This window comes from Gobio gobio, assembly GCF_949357685.1.
Source record: "Gobio gobio genome assembly, chromosome: 1".
NCBI classification, from domain to species: domain Eukaryota; kingdom Metazoa; phylum Chordata; class Actinopteri; order Cypriniformes; family Gobionidae; genus Gobio; species Gobio gobio.
The window spans coordinates 31,282,269-31,303,488 of NC_137097.1; the positions used below are offsets into that span (position 1 = coordinate 31,282,269).

General features: G+C 43.0%; 1 protein-coding gene across 1 annotated transcript in view; it reads right to left on the bottom strand.

Annotated features, from left to right (window-relative positions):
• The window catches only part of LOC307125781 (uncharacterized protein), a 238,644-nt gene that overhangs the window by 154,602 nt on the left and 62,822 nt on the right, over positions 1–21,220 (bottom strand). Inside the window, exon 4 of the mRNA XM_079815890.1 lies at positions 17,402–19,348. Within this exon, the coding sequence (XP_079672016.1) occupies positions 17,402–19,348 (1,947 nt within the window). The remainder of the gene's footprint in view (positions 1–17,401; positions 19,349–21,220) is intronic.

Genomic DNA, 21,220 nt, shown 5'->3' on the forward strand with positions numbered 1-21,220 from the left:
GCTGGGGTTAGGTGTCTTGCTCATGGACACCTCGACACTTGGTCAGGTGGAACCGGGGATCGAACCACCAACCTTCCAGTTTGTAGACAACCTACATGAACCACTGAGCCACTGCCGCCTCAAAGTTGTTCATTTAAGCCGTTGTTCACGCGGAGCCAGCGCCTCCATGTCATTGTATGCTATATTTCCTTATTATTTATTAAATCAATGCAATATTAGTCAATAAAACAATTGATTAAAATTAAGAAACAATTTATATAACACGAAATTCACTTTAAAGAAATGCTTTAAGTGGTCAAAATAATTTCTGACCCCCATATTTCCCATCTTATGTGTCCTGTTCAATTGTAGCTAATACTCAATGTATCCTAAATTCAATTTAAAAATAACATTATTATATTTAATATTTTTAATTAATTAAATATATTTATATTTAACATATAAAACTAAATCTGTGTTTTAATGCTACATCAAGTAGCATTACTGCCAGCGCGGCATTTTGAGCGGACAGCGTTTTACCGGTGAGTTCATGAGTGGAGCTCCGCACATGCTCTGGTGAGGTAGGCAGGTTTTTTTTAGTTAATTTTATTTCCTGCCGCTGTGCAGGCTCTTTTATTGTAGGCTATATGACTGTGTAAACGCTCAATTACCCTTTTATTTAAAGGTTTAATGTAGGCCATAGTCAATTGCATTACGATTGCAAGAAGAATCAACCATGTCAAAAATGCGATGTGCAGTGAAATGACCATGCCCCTCTCAAAATAAAAAACAAAACAGAAAAAAAAACACAGCACCCCCAACCTAAAACATTTCCCCACGCCCTGGTAGGCTTTGCGAAAGCTAAAAAAAATAAAATTTACGCGCATATATAGGCTAGTTTAAATCGGCTGCTACGAAAATTAGAATGGAGGACAACGGCGATCAACATGTGGGACACGAAAGACGAGTGATAACTCCTAATAACTTAAGGAGTTCCATATGGAAGCACTTCGGGTTTTGGACTGTTGGTCAAACTATGAAGAAGGACAAAGTGGTATGCAAACTGTGCGATCGTGAGTTCCCATATCACAGCAGCACTACAACTATGAGGGGGCATATGCAGCTTCATCATCCAGATGAATACAAAGACCTAGACACGGTAGAGCCACCTGCTAAACAGCAAAGACTGACAAACTTTTTTCTCCCGTCTGCACCTCTACCTGCTGCACGGAAAGAAGCTATAAACTCGAAGCTCGCAAAGTTCATTTGTCGAGATATGAGGCCAATCAGCATAGTGGAGGGTGAAGGTTTCATTGATTTTGTTAATGAACTTGAGCCGAGATACATTATTCCTAGCCGGACCACAGTAACTAAGAAGATCGCGAAAATCTATGACACTAGTCGTGAAAACATGCGTGAGATTTTGCAAGGCAAAAACGTTGCTCTGACTACCGATGGATGGAGTTCCCTCGCTACAGAAGCATACATCACAGTGACAGCACACGTCATTTCAGAGACTTGGGAACTCCACGATTTTGTACTGCAAACGAAGCAGCTGAGAGGTAGCCATACAGCAGAGAATGTTGCAGAGTGCATCGCAGGCATTTTGAGGGATTTCGCAATACAGCCCGATTCAGTTGTCGCAGTCACTACTGATAATGCACTTAATTATGTTAATGCAGTGGAGCAGCATCTGGGTGCTGTTAACATACCGTGTCTGGCCCACACAATCAACCTGGCTGTACGCAAGGGGTTAGATGTCAGAGCCATAGACACAACTCTTGCTAGACTAAGAAAAACTGCCGCTCATTTTCACAGATCCACTACAGACAGCAGCCTCTTGGAGGATAAGCAGCGTATGCTAGGTCTAAAGCCAGATAAACTAATCAATGATTGTGTGACACGATGGAACTCTACCTACGATATGATTTGTAGGGCATCTGAGCAACAAGCAGCAGTGGCAGCCGTGATATTTGACAAAAAAATGTCTAATCTAGAACTGACCACATCTGAGTGGCGCCTGGTTGAACAGGTGCGCGAGACACTCAAACCTTTCAAAGTCGCCACCCAAGCGTTGTCCTCATGCAAATACCCCACATCCTCAGCTGTACTGCCTTTGCAACATGTACTTTTGTCCCAAGTTGAAAAAATCAGGTCAGAGTCAGATTGTGCTGGGTTGTGCTTGAGGGAAATGGCCACTAAAATCGAGGCAGATTTGAGCAAACGCTATGACCCCAAAAAGGAAGCGACATTTATGCTTTTGAATAAAGCTGCTTACTTGGATCCTCAGTTTCATCTTTTAATTCATTTATCGGAGGAACAAAAGCAACAAGTGCACGCAAACATTAGAGAGGAATTGGCACTGCAGTCTGGCGACAATGACGAACCCGTAGAGGCGGAGCCAGGCAGCTCGAAATCAAACGGGGGAAAGACGGCCTTAACAGCAATGGGGGATCTGTTTGGTGACATCTACACAAGGGGCTAGGAAAGAGTGAATGACGTCGAAAGCGACCTCTTACAGGAGATGTTGGTTTATGAAAAGGAACCACCTTTGCCAGCTGACAGCGACCCGCTTTTGTGGTGGAAGATTGGCAGTTCGAAATACCCCCACCTTGCGCAGCTGGCAATGAAGTACCTGAGTGTCCCTGGAACATCAGTGCGGTCGGAGCGCGTCTCCTCTACAGCTGGGCATATAGTGAATAAGAAACGCTCTGCTCTGGACCCCGAAAATGTTGATAGACTTGTTTTCCTGTCCAATAATTTGTAATAGAGCCTTATTTGCACGTTTCATCAGTAACGCCCGCATAGCCTAAGTGTCGGTTAAGTTCAATTAAAAAAAACACATGGCCTGTTCGCAAGCTAATTTCATTCAAAGTTTCATTTTGAACGGTTCAATTATTATCCACATGAACTTCACATTAAGTGTAGACTAGTAAATTGTTAAGCTTTATTTTCAACCTCTTTTCATGGCCTACAATTTTTTTGTTGTTGTTGTGGAATTTATAATCGTAAACACAGCCATGTTAAAGCCTGTAATAATGTTTTTCTTTGACGTTATGGCAGTCCACTCTGCTTAATGTTTTTTTTCCCAGAATGTTGCACTCCTGTTTATCATTGTGCACAAAATAAATCATCAGAAATATTGCTGACTTGTGCGTCTCAAGCGCCCTCTTTACTTTCATTCTAATGCCCGTTAGTTGTCCGGGGATTGGCGTAGGCTATATTTAGCGTTGAAAATGAAAACGTCATTTAAAATCGATTTTAGAATCGATTCAATGAACACTTGTGTCTCAAAAATCGAACAGGATTTTTTTTACAAAAGTGACAGCCCTACTGCTTACCGATCAGCACACAGGCCCCAACAACCAGACTCTTGGGGAACCTGATCGAGAAGGGAATGGCTCGAAAACTCTACCTAACCATCACCTTGGAACTGAGACTCGAACCCCTGGTTGACACCGGCTCCGACCTAACGTTGATATCCGTTCAACTGTTTGACAAACTCAAATTTGAAGCACAGAGACAGAATCGCACTCTTAACCTTCACACGTGTAAGCTGAATGTGCAGTTGTATAGCCAAAACGACATCCAGCTCAAAAACATAGTTCCCATTCAACTGGCATTTGAGCCTATGAGTCTTGTACACCCTGTCTATGTGTCACCTATGAACACTTATCTGTTTCTCATCGGCAAAGACCTGCTGGACCGCTTCGAACCTTTACTGGACTTCAAACAGCTGAAATTCTGGGCACAAGTGCGAGAACCTCTTCCCCTCCAGACACACAGGTCTTCTGAGCAAGACTGTCAGGTCACAGAGGTCACGGGAACTCCTGCAGCCAGCCGTGAGAACACAGTCTCAGACCCAGAGCAAACTTCAAGTTCGCTACTCTGCACATTTCAGCTCACCATAGACTCTGATACCTACAGCCCCAAGGTCATGACTGACCTGCAGCTGAATGATATCACCACAACGAACACTATTCTAGCATTATGGGCAGACAACTCAGCCATTAGTCTCTCACTGTTCAATGCACTCAGGGAAAATGCACCAGACCCGCCTTATGCCAGCAAGCGCACCCGTTTCCCTTTGAACTCACACCCCTCCTCTATGGTGTCTGCCAGAGGAATCTGTGCGCTGCGCTTGACATGGAATCACCGGTGCCTGACCCATTATTTCCTGGTCCTTCCGGACCCGCCCCACGATGTTTACATCGGAGCAGACATTTTGGTTCGCCTCCGGGCTCATGTGGACACGTTTAACCCTTAATCGTCCCTTGGGGTCCAGCTGACCCCACTGGACTTTTCCTCCATTTTTTAAAAGTGTTCCCTTCATCTCAGGGCCATGAGACTCGGTGACTTTTCCTAAATAATCTATCTAAACATGCACAAAAAATCTGGGCTTGATTTGGTTGTTCTAAGGGTGTGTAAAAAAAAAGTTACCGTTTAAGTCCCTCGGGGTCAGATTGACCCCACATTGAAAATGAATGGGAAAGTGTAAAAAATGAAAAAATTTCACTTTTTTTGTCAATTTTTTTTTACTAAATCCAGTATAAATCTGAAAATTTCCACATTTATATCAAGGTCTGGTCCTAGAGCATAAACACAAAGTAGAACGAACTTTCTATCTCATACACACACACGTACGTACACACACACACACAAACACACACATGTGTGTGACTGCAACAGAGAGTATTTTTATTGAAATTGGCAAATAAAATCAACAAAACTGGCATAAATCTGAAAGATTTTCATACATAAATGAAGGACAAATACTAGAGCACAAATGCAATATGGAACAAGCATGTTCACTCACACGCACACACACACAAACACAAACACAGGTGTCTGGAGCATTTTTTTGGATTTTGGCAATGAATGGGAAAATGTAAAAAATGCTTTTTTTTTCACTTTGTTTGTAAAAAAAAATCAACTAAATCCAGTATAAATCTGAAAATGTCTACATTTATATCAAGATCTGGTCCTAGAGCATAAACACAAAGTGGAACGAACTTTCTGTCTCATACACACACGCACATACACACACACAAACACACACGTGTGTGACTGCAACAGAGAGCATTTTTTATAGAAACTGGCAAATAAAATCAACAAAACTGGCATAAATCTGAAAGATTTTCATACATAAATGAAGGACAAATACTAGAGCACAAATGCAACATGGAACAATCATGAGAAAGAGAGGGAAAAGGGCAAATAAAAGAAAGATGAAAGGCAGCTTAACTTCCCTCTGGACCTCTAGTGGATAATGTGGTCATTGCACTCTCTTTCTCTTTAACTATAATTCCTAAAGTTTTTCCACAAACCTACAGTTGGCGGTATTCTATCCCTAACACATAGAGCAATGTCCAAAAACTATTTATATTTATTTAAGATCATCATTCAAGTGATTTTTTCATAAAAAAATAATTTTTAATGAGCTAATTTATGACATAGTTAGGTATTTGTGCAGCAAATAGGTAAAAAACTACCAAATACCCACAAAAACACAGCATAAATGTATAGTTGAGAAGTAAATAAAAAAAATGATATATAGTTTTCCATGTAAAAAAATTATATTTCCTTATGCAATCGCTCTGTAAAAGTTTGGGGTCTATCTGACCCCAAGGGACTCAAACGTAAACCCTACTTGAGGGGCGATTAAGGGTTAATGAAGTCGTATGGGCCCCATTGACTTTACAGCCACACGTTTTCATCAGCCATGACAACCTCATGTCAGGACAGACCATCCCCGAGGTCTGCACCCTAGTCAACGAACAGGGAACGGTGGTACCAGCATACACCAAAGGGGTCGCTGTTCGGCTCAACATGCGATGTGGTCAAACCTTAAACCACACGCTGGGCTTCTTCCAACCCTCGCCTGAATGTGTGGAACTCGGACTCACACTTGAAGCCATACCCCTCACTGAAGTGTCATCTCGTGTAGTCTACATCCTCTTCAACAACTGCACAGCAACTGACATCAACATTCCCAAGGCCTACCGGCTGGGATGGCTAGAGAGCCATGACTTTCATGACTTTGAACTTGTACTACCCATCATTGGGCCCATTCCACCTGCACTGATACCCGAAGGGAGTACAGATAACACACTGTTCACCGCACCCTTCAAATTCATTGCCATCACGTCTGTCATGCCAATGACCAAAGACCAGGTGTGCCGAACGGAGCTGACTGAGGACAGTCACCTCGCGGTATACACAGTCTCCCACCAGCCTGTCGGTGAGACTGATGACCCTGCCACACCTCCCAAGACCAACCTGACTGATGACACACATATGGAGGAACCGTACCCAGGTTTTGAGTCTCAAGTGCATCAAATTCTACGAGACGCTGACGCGCTCCAGAGCGAGACAGACCGTCAAAGACTCAAACAAGTCCTTTATAAGTTCAAAGAATCCTTTGCCAAAGACTCTTTAGATTGCGGTCTCACCAACCTCCACACGGTGCGCATCCCAACGCACCCTGATGCGCCTCCCACTTTTGTCAAGCAATACAAGATTCTAATCGCCTCACACGAACCAGTGCAGGAGATCATCGAATCCATGCTTGAAAAAGGTGCCATCCGTCCTTGCAACAGTACCTTTTCAAGCCCCTTGTGGCCTGTGCTGAAACCCAGCGGAGCCTGGAGACCCACGATCAACTATCGGAAATTGAATCAACAGGTACCGTTGTCAAGATGGCCTATGACCCAACTAGAACAAGAAATACCCCGAATCAGGGGAGCCACAATCTTCTCTACACTTGATGTAGCCTCTGGATTCTGGACCATTCCGGTGCACCCAGAAGACCAACACAAGCTAGCATTCACATTCGGCAACCGACAATACACCTTCAACAGATGTCCGTTCGGCTATGCCAACTCACCAGCAAGAGTAAGAGGCAACCTGATCTATGTAGACGATGTTCTCATGAAGAGCACAACGGTGGCCGACCACCTGAATGAAATAGACTATATTTTGAACCAACTGTCCGCAGCCGGTGCCAAGATCGCCCTCCACAAAGGACAGTGGTGCCGGACCAAGGTCAACTACGTGGGCCTGCTCATCGGATCCCAAGGCATTGAACCTCAGTCAAACCGTATTCATGCCATTCAAAACATCAAGCCTCCTACAAACGTCTCTGAACTGCGCAGTTTTCTAGGGGTATGCAATTACTCCCGACAGTTCATCGAAAACTACTCAGACATTGCCAGACCTCTAACAGCCCTGCTGAAGAAAGACTGTCCTTTCGTCTGGTCAGACGCTCAAGAATACGCCATGACGGCACTAAAAAGACATTTATGCACAGCTCCATGCCTTGCTTACCCCGATCCACAGAAGGAATTCTACCTGGAAGCCGGGTTTTCCGACCAATGTCTCAGTGCTGGCCTATATCAACGACATGACCAAGACAAAAAGGTGGTCGCATATGCCAGCAAAACGCTTCTCCCACCAGAGTGCAAGTTCTCTGACTGTGAAAAAGCTCTGTGCGGCACGGTGTGGGCCATTCAGCGATTCTCCAACTACATTGGGGCACAGAAAGTTATCATTGAGACTTGCCACCAGCCCGTAATGTTCCTCAACAGCCAACGCATCCGAGATGGCGTTGTCACTAATTCACGTATAGCCACGTGGTTAATGGCCCTCCAGGGACGCAATGTTGAGGCACGGTACGCACAAAATCACAAGTCTGCACTGGGCAATGGCCTGGCTGCATGCCAAAACTGCTCTGATAACACGCCTGCTGCTGCAGCGGATGCACAAGAACCCCAACAAGAACAACTGACCTGTCACAGATACTTTGAACCGAATGCGTGCCAGGGCATGCCCACGGCCTACGTCGATGGGTGCTCCTACAACCACGACGGCGTCCTCAGGGCAGGTGCAGGAGTGCTGTGGGTGAACGATCAGCTGTGCCCACCACAACACTTCAAGTTGGGCTTCCAGTCATCGCAATATGCAGAGATAGCAGCTATTCTCATAGCCCTACAGATCGCATCAGCCCATGGCATCAGAGAACTGCTCATCTGCTCAGACTCTAACTATGCCAGACTCAGTTTCGTGTGCCACCTTCCAAGCTGGAAACAGAATGTTTCAAGACCGCTAACAACAAGCCAGTCAAACACCAACACCTGTTCCAGGAATGTGAAAACATCACAAGAACACACGACCTGAGAGTGTACTGGAAGAAGGTAAAAGCACACTCGAAGCTACCAGGTCTCGACAAAGACTTAAATGACCAAACTGACGCCCTCGCCAAGATGGGCGCACTACACGGCGATATGTGGGCACCCCCAAACCCCACATCCAGCCCCAACGTTGCAGTGCTAACCCGCAGCAAGTGACCGGCCCCAGGTACAATGCCCGCCTCGCAGCCGCTATCGCTAACTCCGCAGATTTCCAACAACGATATGCAAGCCTCTGACACTGCAATAAAGACAATTCTTGACCACCTCTCTGACCCCTCCTGCCACCCTATCACTGACTCCGAGCTCACTGATGACTCAGGTATCAGACACCTACATAACTCCAGACACATGTTGCATATACAGGACAACATTCTGTGGTTTGCGCCCGATGACAGCACAGCGCCAAGGCTTGTGGTGCCACGGTCGCAAAGGGGGGGTGATGCTAATGTACGCCCACGACACACCATGTGCTGGACACCATGGCACCAGAGCCACGTATGACACACTGAAACAGGTGGCATATTGGCCCGGGAAGCAAAAAGATGTGGCAGAGTACCCCGCAGGAATCGACACGGGTGTCCCCCTTCGAGCTCATGACTGGGCGGCAGATGACTCGGCCACTTCACTTGCTGTACCAACCCGGAGACTCCAATCTTGTCACCGCGTACACCACATTCCAATACCTCGAGGAGCTCCATAGACACTTAAAAGCAACCTTCGCTTTTGCCCAGCAACACCTGCAGAAAAGCGTTGAAGGTCAGAAAGCATATTACGCCTGGAAAGCATCACACCAGGAACTGGATGTTGGCGACAAGGTCTTGTATTACAGCTTCAAGCCGCCACCTTTGACAGGCCCCCGGCGGCTGTCAAAGAAATTTCTGCCTCACTGGACGGGACCCCATGAGATTATAGACAAACTCTCCCCAGTAGCGTACCAAATCCAGCTAAACCGGGGATCCAGAGAACCAGTTCTCAAATGGGTCCACCGGAACCAGATTAAGAGACATGGGGCCATAGCAGAGAAAGACAGGGAGGGGCCAATGCAAGCTAAAACTCAACCGCCGTCACCGAAGCGAAAAGACTTTCCCATCCAACCCGGGACAAACCTTGCTGACCTGTTCCTTCTCTCTCTCCCCTGCTCCTCCCTACCTCTCTCTCTCTTCTGCCTGTAATAGGATGCGGCTGTGGATCATCCTCCTGTGCCTCCAGTCAACAAGAGGCCAGCCGCCACCAGACATCATCACACCAGGTCCAGCCTCGGGCATTGTATTGAGAGGACAACCGGGGCTCCTGATCACCAATTGCCGGACGCACACCCAGAAAGTGTACGTTCGACTCGACCCTCGCAACGTCAACAGAGCACACTACCCCCACGTAGTAGCCCAGTACAGCAGGGTCGGTGCCCAGTGGACAGAAGACTCTCTCCTCCATGAAGAGGCCGATGTCAAGCACATGCTCAACCAACTGGAGAAGATGACAGTCACCCAAGCGGAGTTAGGCGGACACAACCGCCACTCCAAACGGTTCCTTGGAGCGTTGCTCGGAGCTGCCGCCGCCGCCATTGGAACTCTGTTTAACATTGGCATGTCCAGTGTCGTAGCCACGATAAGACGGCATGTGGCTGAAATTCAGACTGAACTTCCACAGCTAAAAGAGCAACTCACCACACAGAGTGCAGATTTACAAACCGTCGGCAAGACATTAAGAGGAACCGTGGTAATTCTAAACACCCACAGTGTCCTGTTGAACCAGACCGTGAATGCCATGAAACAGCTGTTTACAGTCTTCCAGAATGACTTTGCTCATACGCAGCTGGTCACAGCCTTAATGACTGACATGCTACGGGAAGTAAGCTCCTCCATCGACAGCTTAGCCATGGGTAGAATACCACCATACCTTATACCCTTAAGCCTGGTGCAAAGTGTGCTGGCGTCCGCTATCAACACACCCACCGACCCTCTGCAAGTACACCTTGCCTACTCTCTGGGTAGCGCCATTCCCCTTTATGTGGACCCCGAGCAGAAGGAGATGGGTTTCCTTCTTAACTTACCCATCATCGAGTCGAGCCGAATCTACCGACTCAAAGACATTATCAATGTGGGCTTTTGGAAGGGTAACACACACCTTAAGGTGCGCACTCCTGAGGTGGTCGCCTACCACGACAGCGATACACAGCTGTACTTAGCCCCGAGCCTGCACATGTGTACCCTGACTAAAGACATTCACTACCTCTGCCCTAGCAAGCCCTTCCTCAGAAACCACACCGAAGGAATCTGCGGACTGCAACCGATGATCAGCAACACCCACTGCCCTACCAACGCCACGCCTCGTACCCAAGTCAGCGAGACGCAGGCAGAGATCGTAGGTGACAGGTGGCTCGTCAACACTCCGGTGCGTACCGCTATGCTGATCTACGACCAGCATGACACCGCCACCCATATCAACTTGCTTGACCAGAGCATGTGGATCCAAGTACCGCGAGGGGCCATCCTCCACCTGGACGATTTGGCTTTGTACCATCTTCCGAGTGAAGAGTATCAGTCAGAGCTAGAAATCCCAGCCTTTTTCAAGGACCACAACTTCACCCTAGATCCAGAACTAGAACGGTGGATTGAAAAAGGGGGGCCTCAGCTCATTGACATTGCTCCCCTCGACACAGCCCTCCAAGCATTGTCCCGATTGCCTATCCTGAATACCTCGCCTGTTGTCCAAACCTGGACCGCAGCTGACACTGCGCTATGTATCTCCATGATCATCGGCAATACCCTAACCCTAAAATGATGACCCAATTGATTAACCAAGAGGAGGGGTATCCAAAAACAATGGAACACTCGCGCCTTCTGTCTACACGGACGTGATTGGATCCCTCCAACTCTCTGGGCGTCGGCCATCCCCCTCTATACAGGGAGTGCAGAATTATTAGGCACGTTGATTTTCTGATCATATTTTTTTTTCAGGCACATTTGACCAATTCCAAACCACATTAATCCTAATAACTACTATTGATTTAGTATTTAATAATGTATAAGTGATATATAATTGTTCATGAAGGCTGGAAATGAAAATCACCTTATATTCAGGTGTGCAGAATTATTAGGCATGTTTTCTTTTACAGATAAATTGAGCCAAAAAAAGAGATTTAACTCATACTGAAAAGTCAAAAAGTATTAAATGCCCATGAGAAGGATGCAATACTAATGCAATACTAGACATTGCAGTTAAGGCATGACCATTGGACAGTGAAATGCTCGTTGGGTCAGCAGGGTCAGACAAAAACAGGTGGTGAAGAAAAGACACCTGTTAACTGCAATTGTAAAATGTAAAATGAACTCCCAAAACGTACTGCCAGATTCTGGAAGATGAATTCTTTAAACAGTGGTGCAAGAGGATGTGGTGCTGGTTCTTCAAGAGTCACTCTCAACCTATCTGTCCATAAAGCCTATAAAAAAACCTTCTTCATGTATTTTACAACACTTCAGCTTGTGATTCTTATCTAGTGGGGGTCATTTTTTAGGATTCTTTACCTAACTGAAGTCTCTGAGATCCTGACACCTTGCACTTCTGGAGACTCCAGGTAGGTTGCAGGTTTGGAAAATGGTGGCGCTGGAGACTAAAGGGTTCCTGATGGTTTCACCCTTAATTCTTCACCTTAATTCTTAATTCTTTTGCAGTTAACAGGTGTCTTTTCTTCACCACCTGTTTTTGTCAGATCCTGCTGACCCAACGAGCATTTCACTGTCCAATGGTCATGCCTTAACTGCAATGTCTAGTATTGCATTAGTATTGCATCCTTCTCATGGGCATTTAATACTTTTTGACTTTTCAGTCTGAGTTAAATCTCTTTTTTTGGCTCAATTTATCTGTAAAAGAAAACATGCCTAATAATTCTGCACACCTGAATATAAGGTGATTTTCATTTCCAGCCTTCATGAACAATTATATATCACTTATACATTATTAAATACTTAATCAATAGTAGTTATTAGGATTACTGTGGTTTGGAATTGGTCAAATGTGCCTGAAAAAAAAATATGATCAGAAAATCAACGTGCCTAATTATTCTGCACTCCCTGTAAGAACGGAACCGACCGTTAACTCTTTGCATTCCGCCATAACGAGGAAGACCACCATGGCATTCTGCCACTGAGAAAAGGACCCCTTTGGCATCCCCGCTACGGAGAGAGAAACCGGCAGACTTCTAGACCGACTTTCCTAAACTTCAAAGAAATTCTCTTGGGACCCGCAAATCCTTAGCGAACTTCCCCGACGATTCGAACTCAGACACTTACACGAGAAGCCATAGTAATGCAAGTATTCTATTTCACAATCAAACTGCTTGTAAAAGGTTGTCTGAATTATTCCTGATTCACGGGACTGTGAATTTCTTAAGGGCTCTGGTGAAATTGCTGAGAAGCTGCCTCTCTCTCTCTGTCTTTCTCTCTCTCTCTCTCCCTCGTTAATTCTCTCTTTCCATCATTCTTTTTTCTTTTATATTATTCGTTAAGTTTGATTTTTTCTTGTTTGTACCATATCGTTTTTCTCCTACATATATATGCATATTTACCCCCGTGTGACTCGTAGCTTTGTATTCTGTAGTTGTTTTATTAAAACCCAATGATTGCATTAAATTGAATCCGTATTGTTTTGCTCACAAATATCGAAGTCAATGAGACGTAAGATTTTAGCTACCCATTTAAGCTTGATTTTCCTGTATCACTACTTCAGTAATACAAATTGATCAAGCAGATTAATGTTTCTTAAGGTTTGTAAGATTGATAATTGATGAAGAAATCAATTTGGATAAAGGTTACTTTTAAATGATTAAAGGTTCCGTTATACGTTAATATTGTCTGTACAACAAGCAAATCATATTCATAGACTCATGAATATTTATACCATTTGAATTAATTATTCCCCGAAACTCATTGTTGTTACATGAATCAAATCATGAAGTGCCTAAAGATTCCCACCATTACTATACAATAATGTATTGCTCATCTTTGTTGAATAATACAGAAGATAAAAAAACATTCATTCAGCTTAAAAATAATCGCATATTAAATCGCAATATTGAAGCTGTGATTTAGAGTGAATTTAGAACAGGGTTTTAGGTTGTAACATCGCCCCTTAGCTGGTTTAAATCCACTGTAAACCACTCTTCTTTGGGTTTATTGCTTTAGTAGCTATGTTATGACTGAAGGAGTAAGTGTCTTTGAGGTCCATCCACAATTGAACGAGATTGTCAGAGAAATCCATATGTCGGCACGTAGCCCACAAGGCTATGACTCCAACATTGAATTTTTTTTTTAAATAAAATGTTTTTTAATACATACATTTTATAGACTAGTTGAACTTTTGTTTCCAACTAGTATTAAAATTGGACAGGTTTACTGGTAGCTCATTATATTTACAGCAGTGGTTCTCAACCGGACTACATGCCTCAGCAAATGTTCATGGTAGCCTCAATATCATTTATATCAGGGTTGATTAGCTTGTTCAAGAGTGTTTGATCAGGGTTGGAGCTAAACTCTGCTGGACAATGGCCCTCCAGGACCGAGTTTGAGGAAACCTGATTTATATTGATTTATAATGATACAAAACAAGCTTAAAAATATAAGCTATTACCTAAATCAGTGGTTCCCAATCCTGGTCCTGGAAGACCCCATCTCTGCACATTTTCAAACTTAACTGATCAGCACGTTAGTAAAGACTCCCAGACCTTAAAGGGGACAGATTATGCCCCTTTTCACAAGATGTAAATCTCTGGTGTCCCCAGAATGTGTCTGACGTTTCAGCTCAAAATACCACCTAGGTCATTTATTATAGCTTGTCTAATGTAGTGGACAGCACATTCCAGGGCCCAGTTTATGGCCGGGCCGCTCTCTGTCCATAACAGTGGACAAAGGTTTGCTACATTTTGATTGGATCTTGGTGGACTTACACAAACAAACTGTCCAACGCCATCAGATAAAAATGCTAGGACAACAGCCAGACACCTCTTAGAGGGCAATAAGAAGAACTCTTGTACCAAGCCCAGGAAGGACAAGACATCTCATTGGTCCACATGCAGTTTCTGCCCTTCACCCAAATCCCTAGTGTCCTGGTCTATGACTGCCATAAAAATTCCACAGGACCTTAGCAGTAGTGGGTGAAACAAAGACCACAATGATCCATCTAAATCCATTCATAACTATGTTTGGAAACCTTAAGACTGATGTAAACTACACACATCCATTTCATACTTATTCAGAGAAATAAGTATTCTCAGTTCTGAGCCTCTGGTTAATCCAGAGAGACAACAAAAGATCCAAGGATCTGAGTCTACAGTTTGTGAGGCAGCAACAGATACGACCACGTTCTGAGCCTCCAGCCTGTGAGGAAAGAGACATAAACAACCACTACGTTCAGAGTTTAAGTCCAGCGAGACTACAGCACGTCCCGAGTCTCCATGCCAGAGAGACCAAAGCGGATTGACCAAGTCCTGAGTGTCTGACCCACAGAGTCAGAAGACACACAGAGACATTTGCAACAAGGTTAAGCTCAGGAGAGCAATCCTTCACTTCGAGGTTTATTCGTCTGCGTGTTCCAGATTAAGGACCTTCTGCACCTACTTCAGGGCCTCATCTGCATGTTCCAGATTTTAGGACCCTTTGGTGCTCCAGGAGATCAGTATCCCACAGATCTTCATGTTCAAGACTGTTGAAACAGATTCCAGCTCCTTTCCCACTGCATTGTCACCCAGCACAACCAGTGGATGAAGTCACCTCCATCGGACTGCTTACTCAACCACGTGGAACGTAAATATCACTTAAAGGGTTAGTTCACCCAAAAATGAAAATTCTGTCATTAATTACTTACCCTCATGTCGTTCGACACCCGTAGGACCTCCGTTCATCTTCGGAACAGAAATGAAGATATTTTAGTTGAAATCTGATGGCTCTGAAAGGCCTCCATTGGCACAATGGCACTTTACACTCTCAAGACCCTTAAAAGGTACTAAAGACGTCGTTACAAAGTCCATCTCACTACAGTGGTTCTAAAATAACTTTATGAATCGGCGATAATAGTTTTTGTGCGCAAAAAAACCCTAAATAACGACTTGCATAGTGATGACGATTTCAAAACAAGGCATCATAAAGCTTCGAAGCGTTATGAATCAGCGAGTCGATTCAGCGGTTTGAATCGCCAAATTTCAGCAGTTTGGCGGTTTGACACGCGATCCGAATCATGATTCGGCTCAATGATTCATAACACTTCGAAGCTTCATGATGCCTTGTTTTGAAATCGTCATCACTATGTAATTTTGCGCACAAAAACTATTATCGCCGATTCATAAAGTTATTTTAGAACCACTGTAGTGAGATGGACTTTGTAACGACGTCTTTAGTACCTTTTAAGGGTCTTGAGAGTGTAAAGTGCCATTGTGCCAATGGAGGCCTTTCAGAGCCATCAGATTTCAACTAAAATATCTTCATTTCTGTTCCGAAGATGAACGGAGGTCTTACCGGTGTTGAACGACATGAGGGTAAGTAATTAATGACAGAATTTTCATTTTTGGGTGAACTAACCCTTTAACCAAACCTCTTTCCAGAAACCTTGGCATTGTTGTATATTATCAGTATATGATTTTCTAATTTACATTAGAGGTCATTTAACTGATGCTAGTCAATAACAAATAATCTTTCGCTTATTTGTTTGATGCATAATAAGGTTCTTCACCTTAGTTTCAGAGAAACAACAGTTTATCTTTCCATAAGATAATATAAGATAAGTCTTCCATAGCCACACTCAACTTAATCACATGTATTTTATGTATCTTATGCACTTTATTCCTTTATCATTCATTGTATTTATTTAGTAGTTGTGTTAGTTATTCTTGTTTATCTTTTGTTAATAAAATCTATTTTATTACAATTGGGTCTTACTTGTGCTGATAATACAGAAAAGGTTAGAAATCTCACCAATCTTTCAGATAAATCAGCTGACCTACTCTCCCCACTTTACATTCAATCTAAAATGATTGAAGCGCCTCCAGTTTGGAGTGTTCTCATTGAGCCAAGGTAAAAGACTTTGACTAGTGTCCCAAACTAAAGAGAGGGGGGAGGTGGTCATCTGATGTACCCATAACCACACCTTAAGTGACGTGTGATCCAAAAATCACAACGTCAGCGGTGACGCGAGTACCAATCACTACCTTAACGTCCTTGGATGGATGAAGGTAAAATCACTACATAATTAGCGTCCCTTGTTTGGGCCCAAAAGTGAAATTATTACACTAATTTGCCCCTATTTGGGTGTGAGCAAAAACGCGCCATTGTGTGTGTGTCCCTTTAAATGCAAATGAGCTGTTCCCCGCCCCTTCCAGAAGAGGGTGGATCCTTTACATGAGCTTTGGATACTCTTGTCAACAACAAAACAGACGATTCCAGTTGTGGAGTGCAGCCTAATATGTTTGAACCGGAGTCGGACACAGATGAAGAGATTCAGGAAGAGGTTGCAACTTTTAGTTGCAACACCTGGACATTTCTGAATGGTTAGTGGATGCATTAATGTAACGCAAGTTGTTGTGAAGTTGATTCAACTCATTGACTAGTATGTACCGTCAAGTGAATCTTTAAATTGTTGTATAGGTGCTCGTGTGGGAATGTAAAAAAGCCTGTCACCTGACTATACAATGCATAATAAATGTGCGTCTATGAATTACGCAGACGGTGAGCGTTTTCGGGATAAAACTAACGACATAACTCTAGTCTCTGTGAATACACTCAGAGACTATGGTAACTTTATCCATATTAGCCATACAGCATTCTAGAAAGCTCAATTAGAAAGGAAATGTACAAACATTCACAAAATATGTGCCATCCTTGCTTGTTTTGGATATGAAGTTAGAACACGAAGCGTTGGTATTGACCCATCCTTCAGAAACAACTTTTTTTGTGGTTCTTGTTGGTGAAGTAGTCATGCGTAAATTGATTTGCACAAATATGTTTACCGTCATTCTTTGGCACATTTCCTTCATAAATGAAATTCAACCACGGTGGTCACAGATGCCGGGAGTCAATGGAGACTTGCATGTTCATTGGTATCCAATAAAAGAACATATGTAATGTTTTTTGGCGCAGACATTGTAATACTCTAGCTAGCATTACAGCTCATTAGCCTAACTATTAACCTACATGAGTGGTATTTTTATCATATTTCAATTCAATTGATATGTTCATATTTTCACTCACAGAGCTTTTCTGCAGTTCCTCAGAGCAGGTAACAGTCTCCTTCGACCCTCTTGTGATGATATTATCTTGTACTTTTTAAGGTCAAACTCATCCATCACCTCCTCAGACATCAGGATCATGTTTGCCAAAGTTGAGCATTGTGCAAGAGAAAGACGTTTGTCTTTTGTTCCAGATTTTAAAAATTCCTGCATTTCTTCAACAACAGAATTATTCTTCATCTCAATCAAGCAGTGTGACAGATTCATCCATCTTTCAGGACTGACATTGTTTTTTTGACCTCTTTTGAGGTTGTGGATTATTTTCTTGATGCTCTCTGGGTTGTTCTCTGTGTGAATCAGCAGATCCTGTAAGAGTCTCTGATTGGACTCCAGTGAGATGCCATGAAGGAATCGAAGGAAAAGATCCAGGTGTCCATTTTTACTCTTCAAGGCTTTATTCATTGCTCCCTTCAGAAACACATCCAGAGAAACATTCTCAAACTGAGATCTGGACTTTCCTGTCAGGAACATTTTCAGAACTTCACTGTTATTTTGTAAATAGCAGACAAACACATAGAGAGCTGCAAAAAACTCCTGAAAGCTCAGATGTACAAAGCTGTAAACCTTCCTGTGATAAATCACAGGAAGATCTTCCTCCCTAAAGATCTCAGTGCAAATCCCAGAATACACTACGGCGTCAGTGACGTCTATGCCGCTCTCTCTCAGGTCCTCCTCATAGAACATCACATTGCCCTTCATCAGCTGATTGAAAGCCAGCTCAGCAAGTTTCACAATCACGTCTCTGTTGGACTGCAGGAGTTTCTCTGGATCTCTCTCTTCATACTTCTGGTTCCTCATACTAGTTTGAATGAGGAGGAAGTGTGTGTACATTTCAGTCAGAGTTTGAGGGATTTCTGCACTGAGATCTTGCTTCAGGATGTTTTGAAGCACAGTGGCTGAGATCCAGCAGAAGACTGGTATGTGGCACATGATGTGGAGGCTTCTTGCTCTTCTGATGTGTGAGATGATTCTGCTGGCTTGATGCTCATCAATGATTCTCTTCCTGAAATATTCCTCCTTCTGAGGGTCATTGAATCCCTGAATTTCTGTCACACGGTTGATGTAGTTAGAGGGGATCTGATTGGCTGCTGCTGGTCTGGTGGTGATCCAGAGGAGAGCTGAGGGAAGCAGATCTCCTTTCATGAGGTTTGACATCAACACACCCACTGATGAAGTCTCAGTCACATAAGAAACCTTCTCACTGTCTGAAAACATCAGTGTAATTCTGCTTTCATCCAGACCATCAAAGACGAACACAACTGTACATTCATCATAAATCTTTGAGTCCAGCTCTTGAAGTTCAGGATGAAAGTCCAGCAGAAGTCTGTGAAGACTGTACTGATGATCTTTAATCAAGTTCAGCTCTCTGAATGGAAGCACAAACAGGAAATCTACATCCTGATTGGCTTTTCCCTCGGCCCAGTCCAGAATGAACTTCTGCACAGAGACGGTTTTTCCAATTCCAGCGATGCCTTTAGTAAGAACAGTCTTCATTTTGTCTTTCGTCTCTCTTCTCTGCTCCTCATATCCAGATTCAGGTGAAGGATCAAAGATGTCATTGCAGTTGATTGGCGTGTCTTGGAGTGTCTTGTAGCTTTTCTCCATCTGTAGCACCTCATGTTCTTCATTCACTCCTTCACTCTCTCCCTCTATGATGTACAGCTGTGTGTAAATCCTGTTCAGGAGCGTCTGATTCTCTTGTAGTTTGACTCCCTCAAATACTCTCTCATATCTGCTCTTCATGCTGGTTTTGTGCTGGTCTTTGACTCTCTGCAGATCATCATGCACTGGTTGGTGAGAGTCGAGCTGCAGGGCTGCTTCTGTGTCATGAGGACTGATGTGTTTCTGACAGGAGGAGGATGTGCTGGGCTGACAGGACACATCTCTGATCTGGTCAACTCTCCCACCACTGAAAACACATTAAGATGAACAGAGATACAAAACCTTTGTGAAAATAAAGAAAATATTTAAATATGTCTAATATGAAAATCAAACCACATGTAGAAATAAGTGTTTGCTTTTCCCTACAGATTTCTATCTATTGTGGAAAACTGACTTCCTAATATCACACATGGAGATCCTCAAGGTTCTTTTATGGTTTATCCATGTTTCCAACAAACTGTAAATTAATCAGGCATTTGTGGGGGAAGAAACTGACCTCCATATTTAAAGTAGGGAGACATCAAGATTTCAGTTGTCAAATTAAAAAAAATAAACAAATAAGAGGAAAAGGGCTAAAATTCTTGCCAGAATATTTTTTTTTTTTACCAGAAACAATTATTTTAAAATATCACAGAAACACTGACATGAAGAAAAATCAGTGTTCATGTCAAATTTTTACATGTGTAATTAATTACATGTAAACGGCGACTGATGACAGATGATTTATTATAGAAGAGACTGCAAACTCCGTTCCTTTCTGCATTACCTAGTTGCATATTAAATCCCCTTTTCCACAAGTGAGGCTTTTGAAAAGTCAGAGAAGATTTTGTCTAAATAACCTTTCCTTTAGAAATGAAAAAAAAAAACAGATTTTATACTGATCACAGATTTATTGTCATCTTGATCAGCTGATATCAATCATGATATTTAAAAGTTGTTTAGTATTCACTCTCAATGTCCAGTTTGAGCAGTCTTACATTTGAGTCATCAACATACGTGACCCGTGCAGGCAAAATGAGTCGTAATGAGCAAATTTAAAAAACAACCTTCAACATGATGTATGATTTGTTGGAATCAGGCAAAAAATGAGTTACACCAGTTTGAAGTCGATAGAATCAGCAAAGTCAGTTGAGAAAAATTGAGTTAAAGTTTTCTGAAGTTTCCAAAACAAAATCACCAGCAACCAGACCTTAAAATCCAAGCACCAAGTCAAAACCAAATATCTATAGGAAAAATATATATTCAAGTTTTTTTTCCCATGATACTACAATTGTTTGATTAACATTAATGAAGCAGCCAATATATTAAGACCTATGTACCGCACAGATCTAATATAATGTTACACATCAGATGTTTTTCCTCAATAGTTAACCCAGGGCTCCAGAGTGCGACTAAATGGTCGCATTTCGCGACTAAAATTTGAGAGTGTGCGACTGAATTTTACATCCAGTCGCACATGTGCGACCAGTAAATTTGCCTGCTGTCGGTACTGGAGAAATTAAGAAAATACACTTACTAATTATAATTGATAGACGTTATGTCTGGCAAATTCTATCTTTGCCAGCCGTTTCTATATGAGATAATATTAAACCATTTGTCCGTGATGCATTTTTGCCATTCGTATTCCAGAAGAGAGAGAAAGCGAGCGAGCTCTCTCACGTGGAGCTACAGCGCACAACACCACAGTCTGCTTAATGAGTGACGATGGCCAAGAACTAAACAAAAGTTTAGTCTGCTTAAGCTTTAGGGATGTGCTGTGATATTAATCTAATTTTATTTTCGATTTTGGCTTCCAAGAATTATAAAAAGATGATATGAGGTAAAACTATTCTAAATTCTAAACTATTATAAAACTATTATAGCCGTGTTCAGTCGAGTGCGACATCCTTCCCTTCACAGCCTTGCGCTGTCATTTCTCCCTGAACCTAAACGTCAGATTCAGTGATTGTTGTAAACTGCAGTCTCTACTGTTGCTAAACTGCTGGATGTGTTTGATAATAAAGAGCTATTAAATGCACAATAATCCGCGCAAGAGACGCTGTTTCCAACTTCAACGCGGCTTATGTGTGTGCTGCGAAATGGACCGACTTGCACTTTATATTTTAGGCTTCGTGTGCGC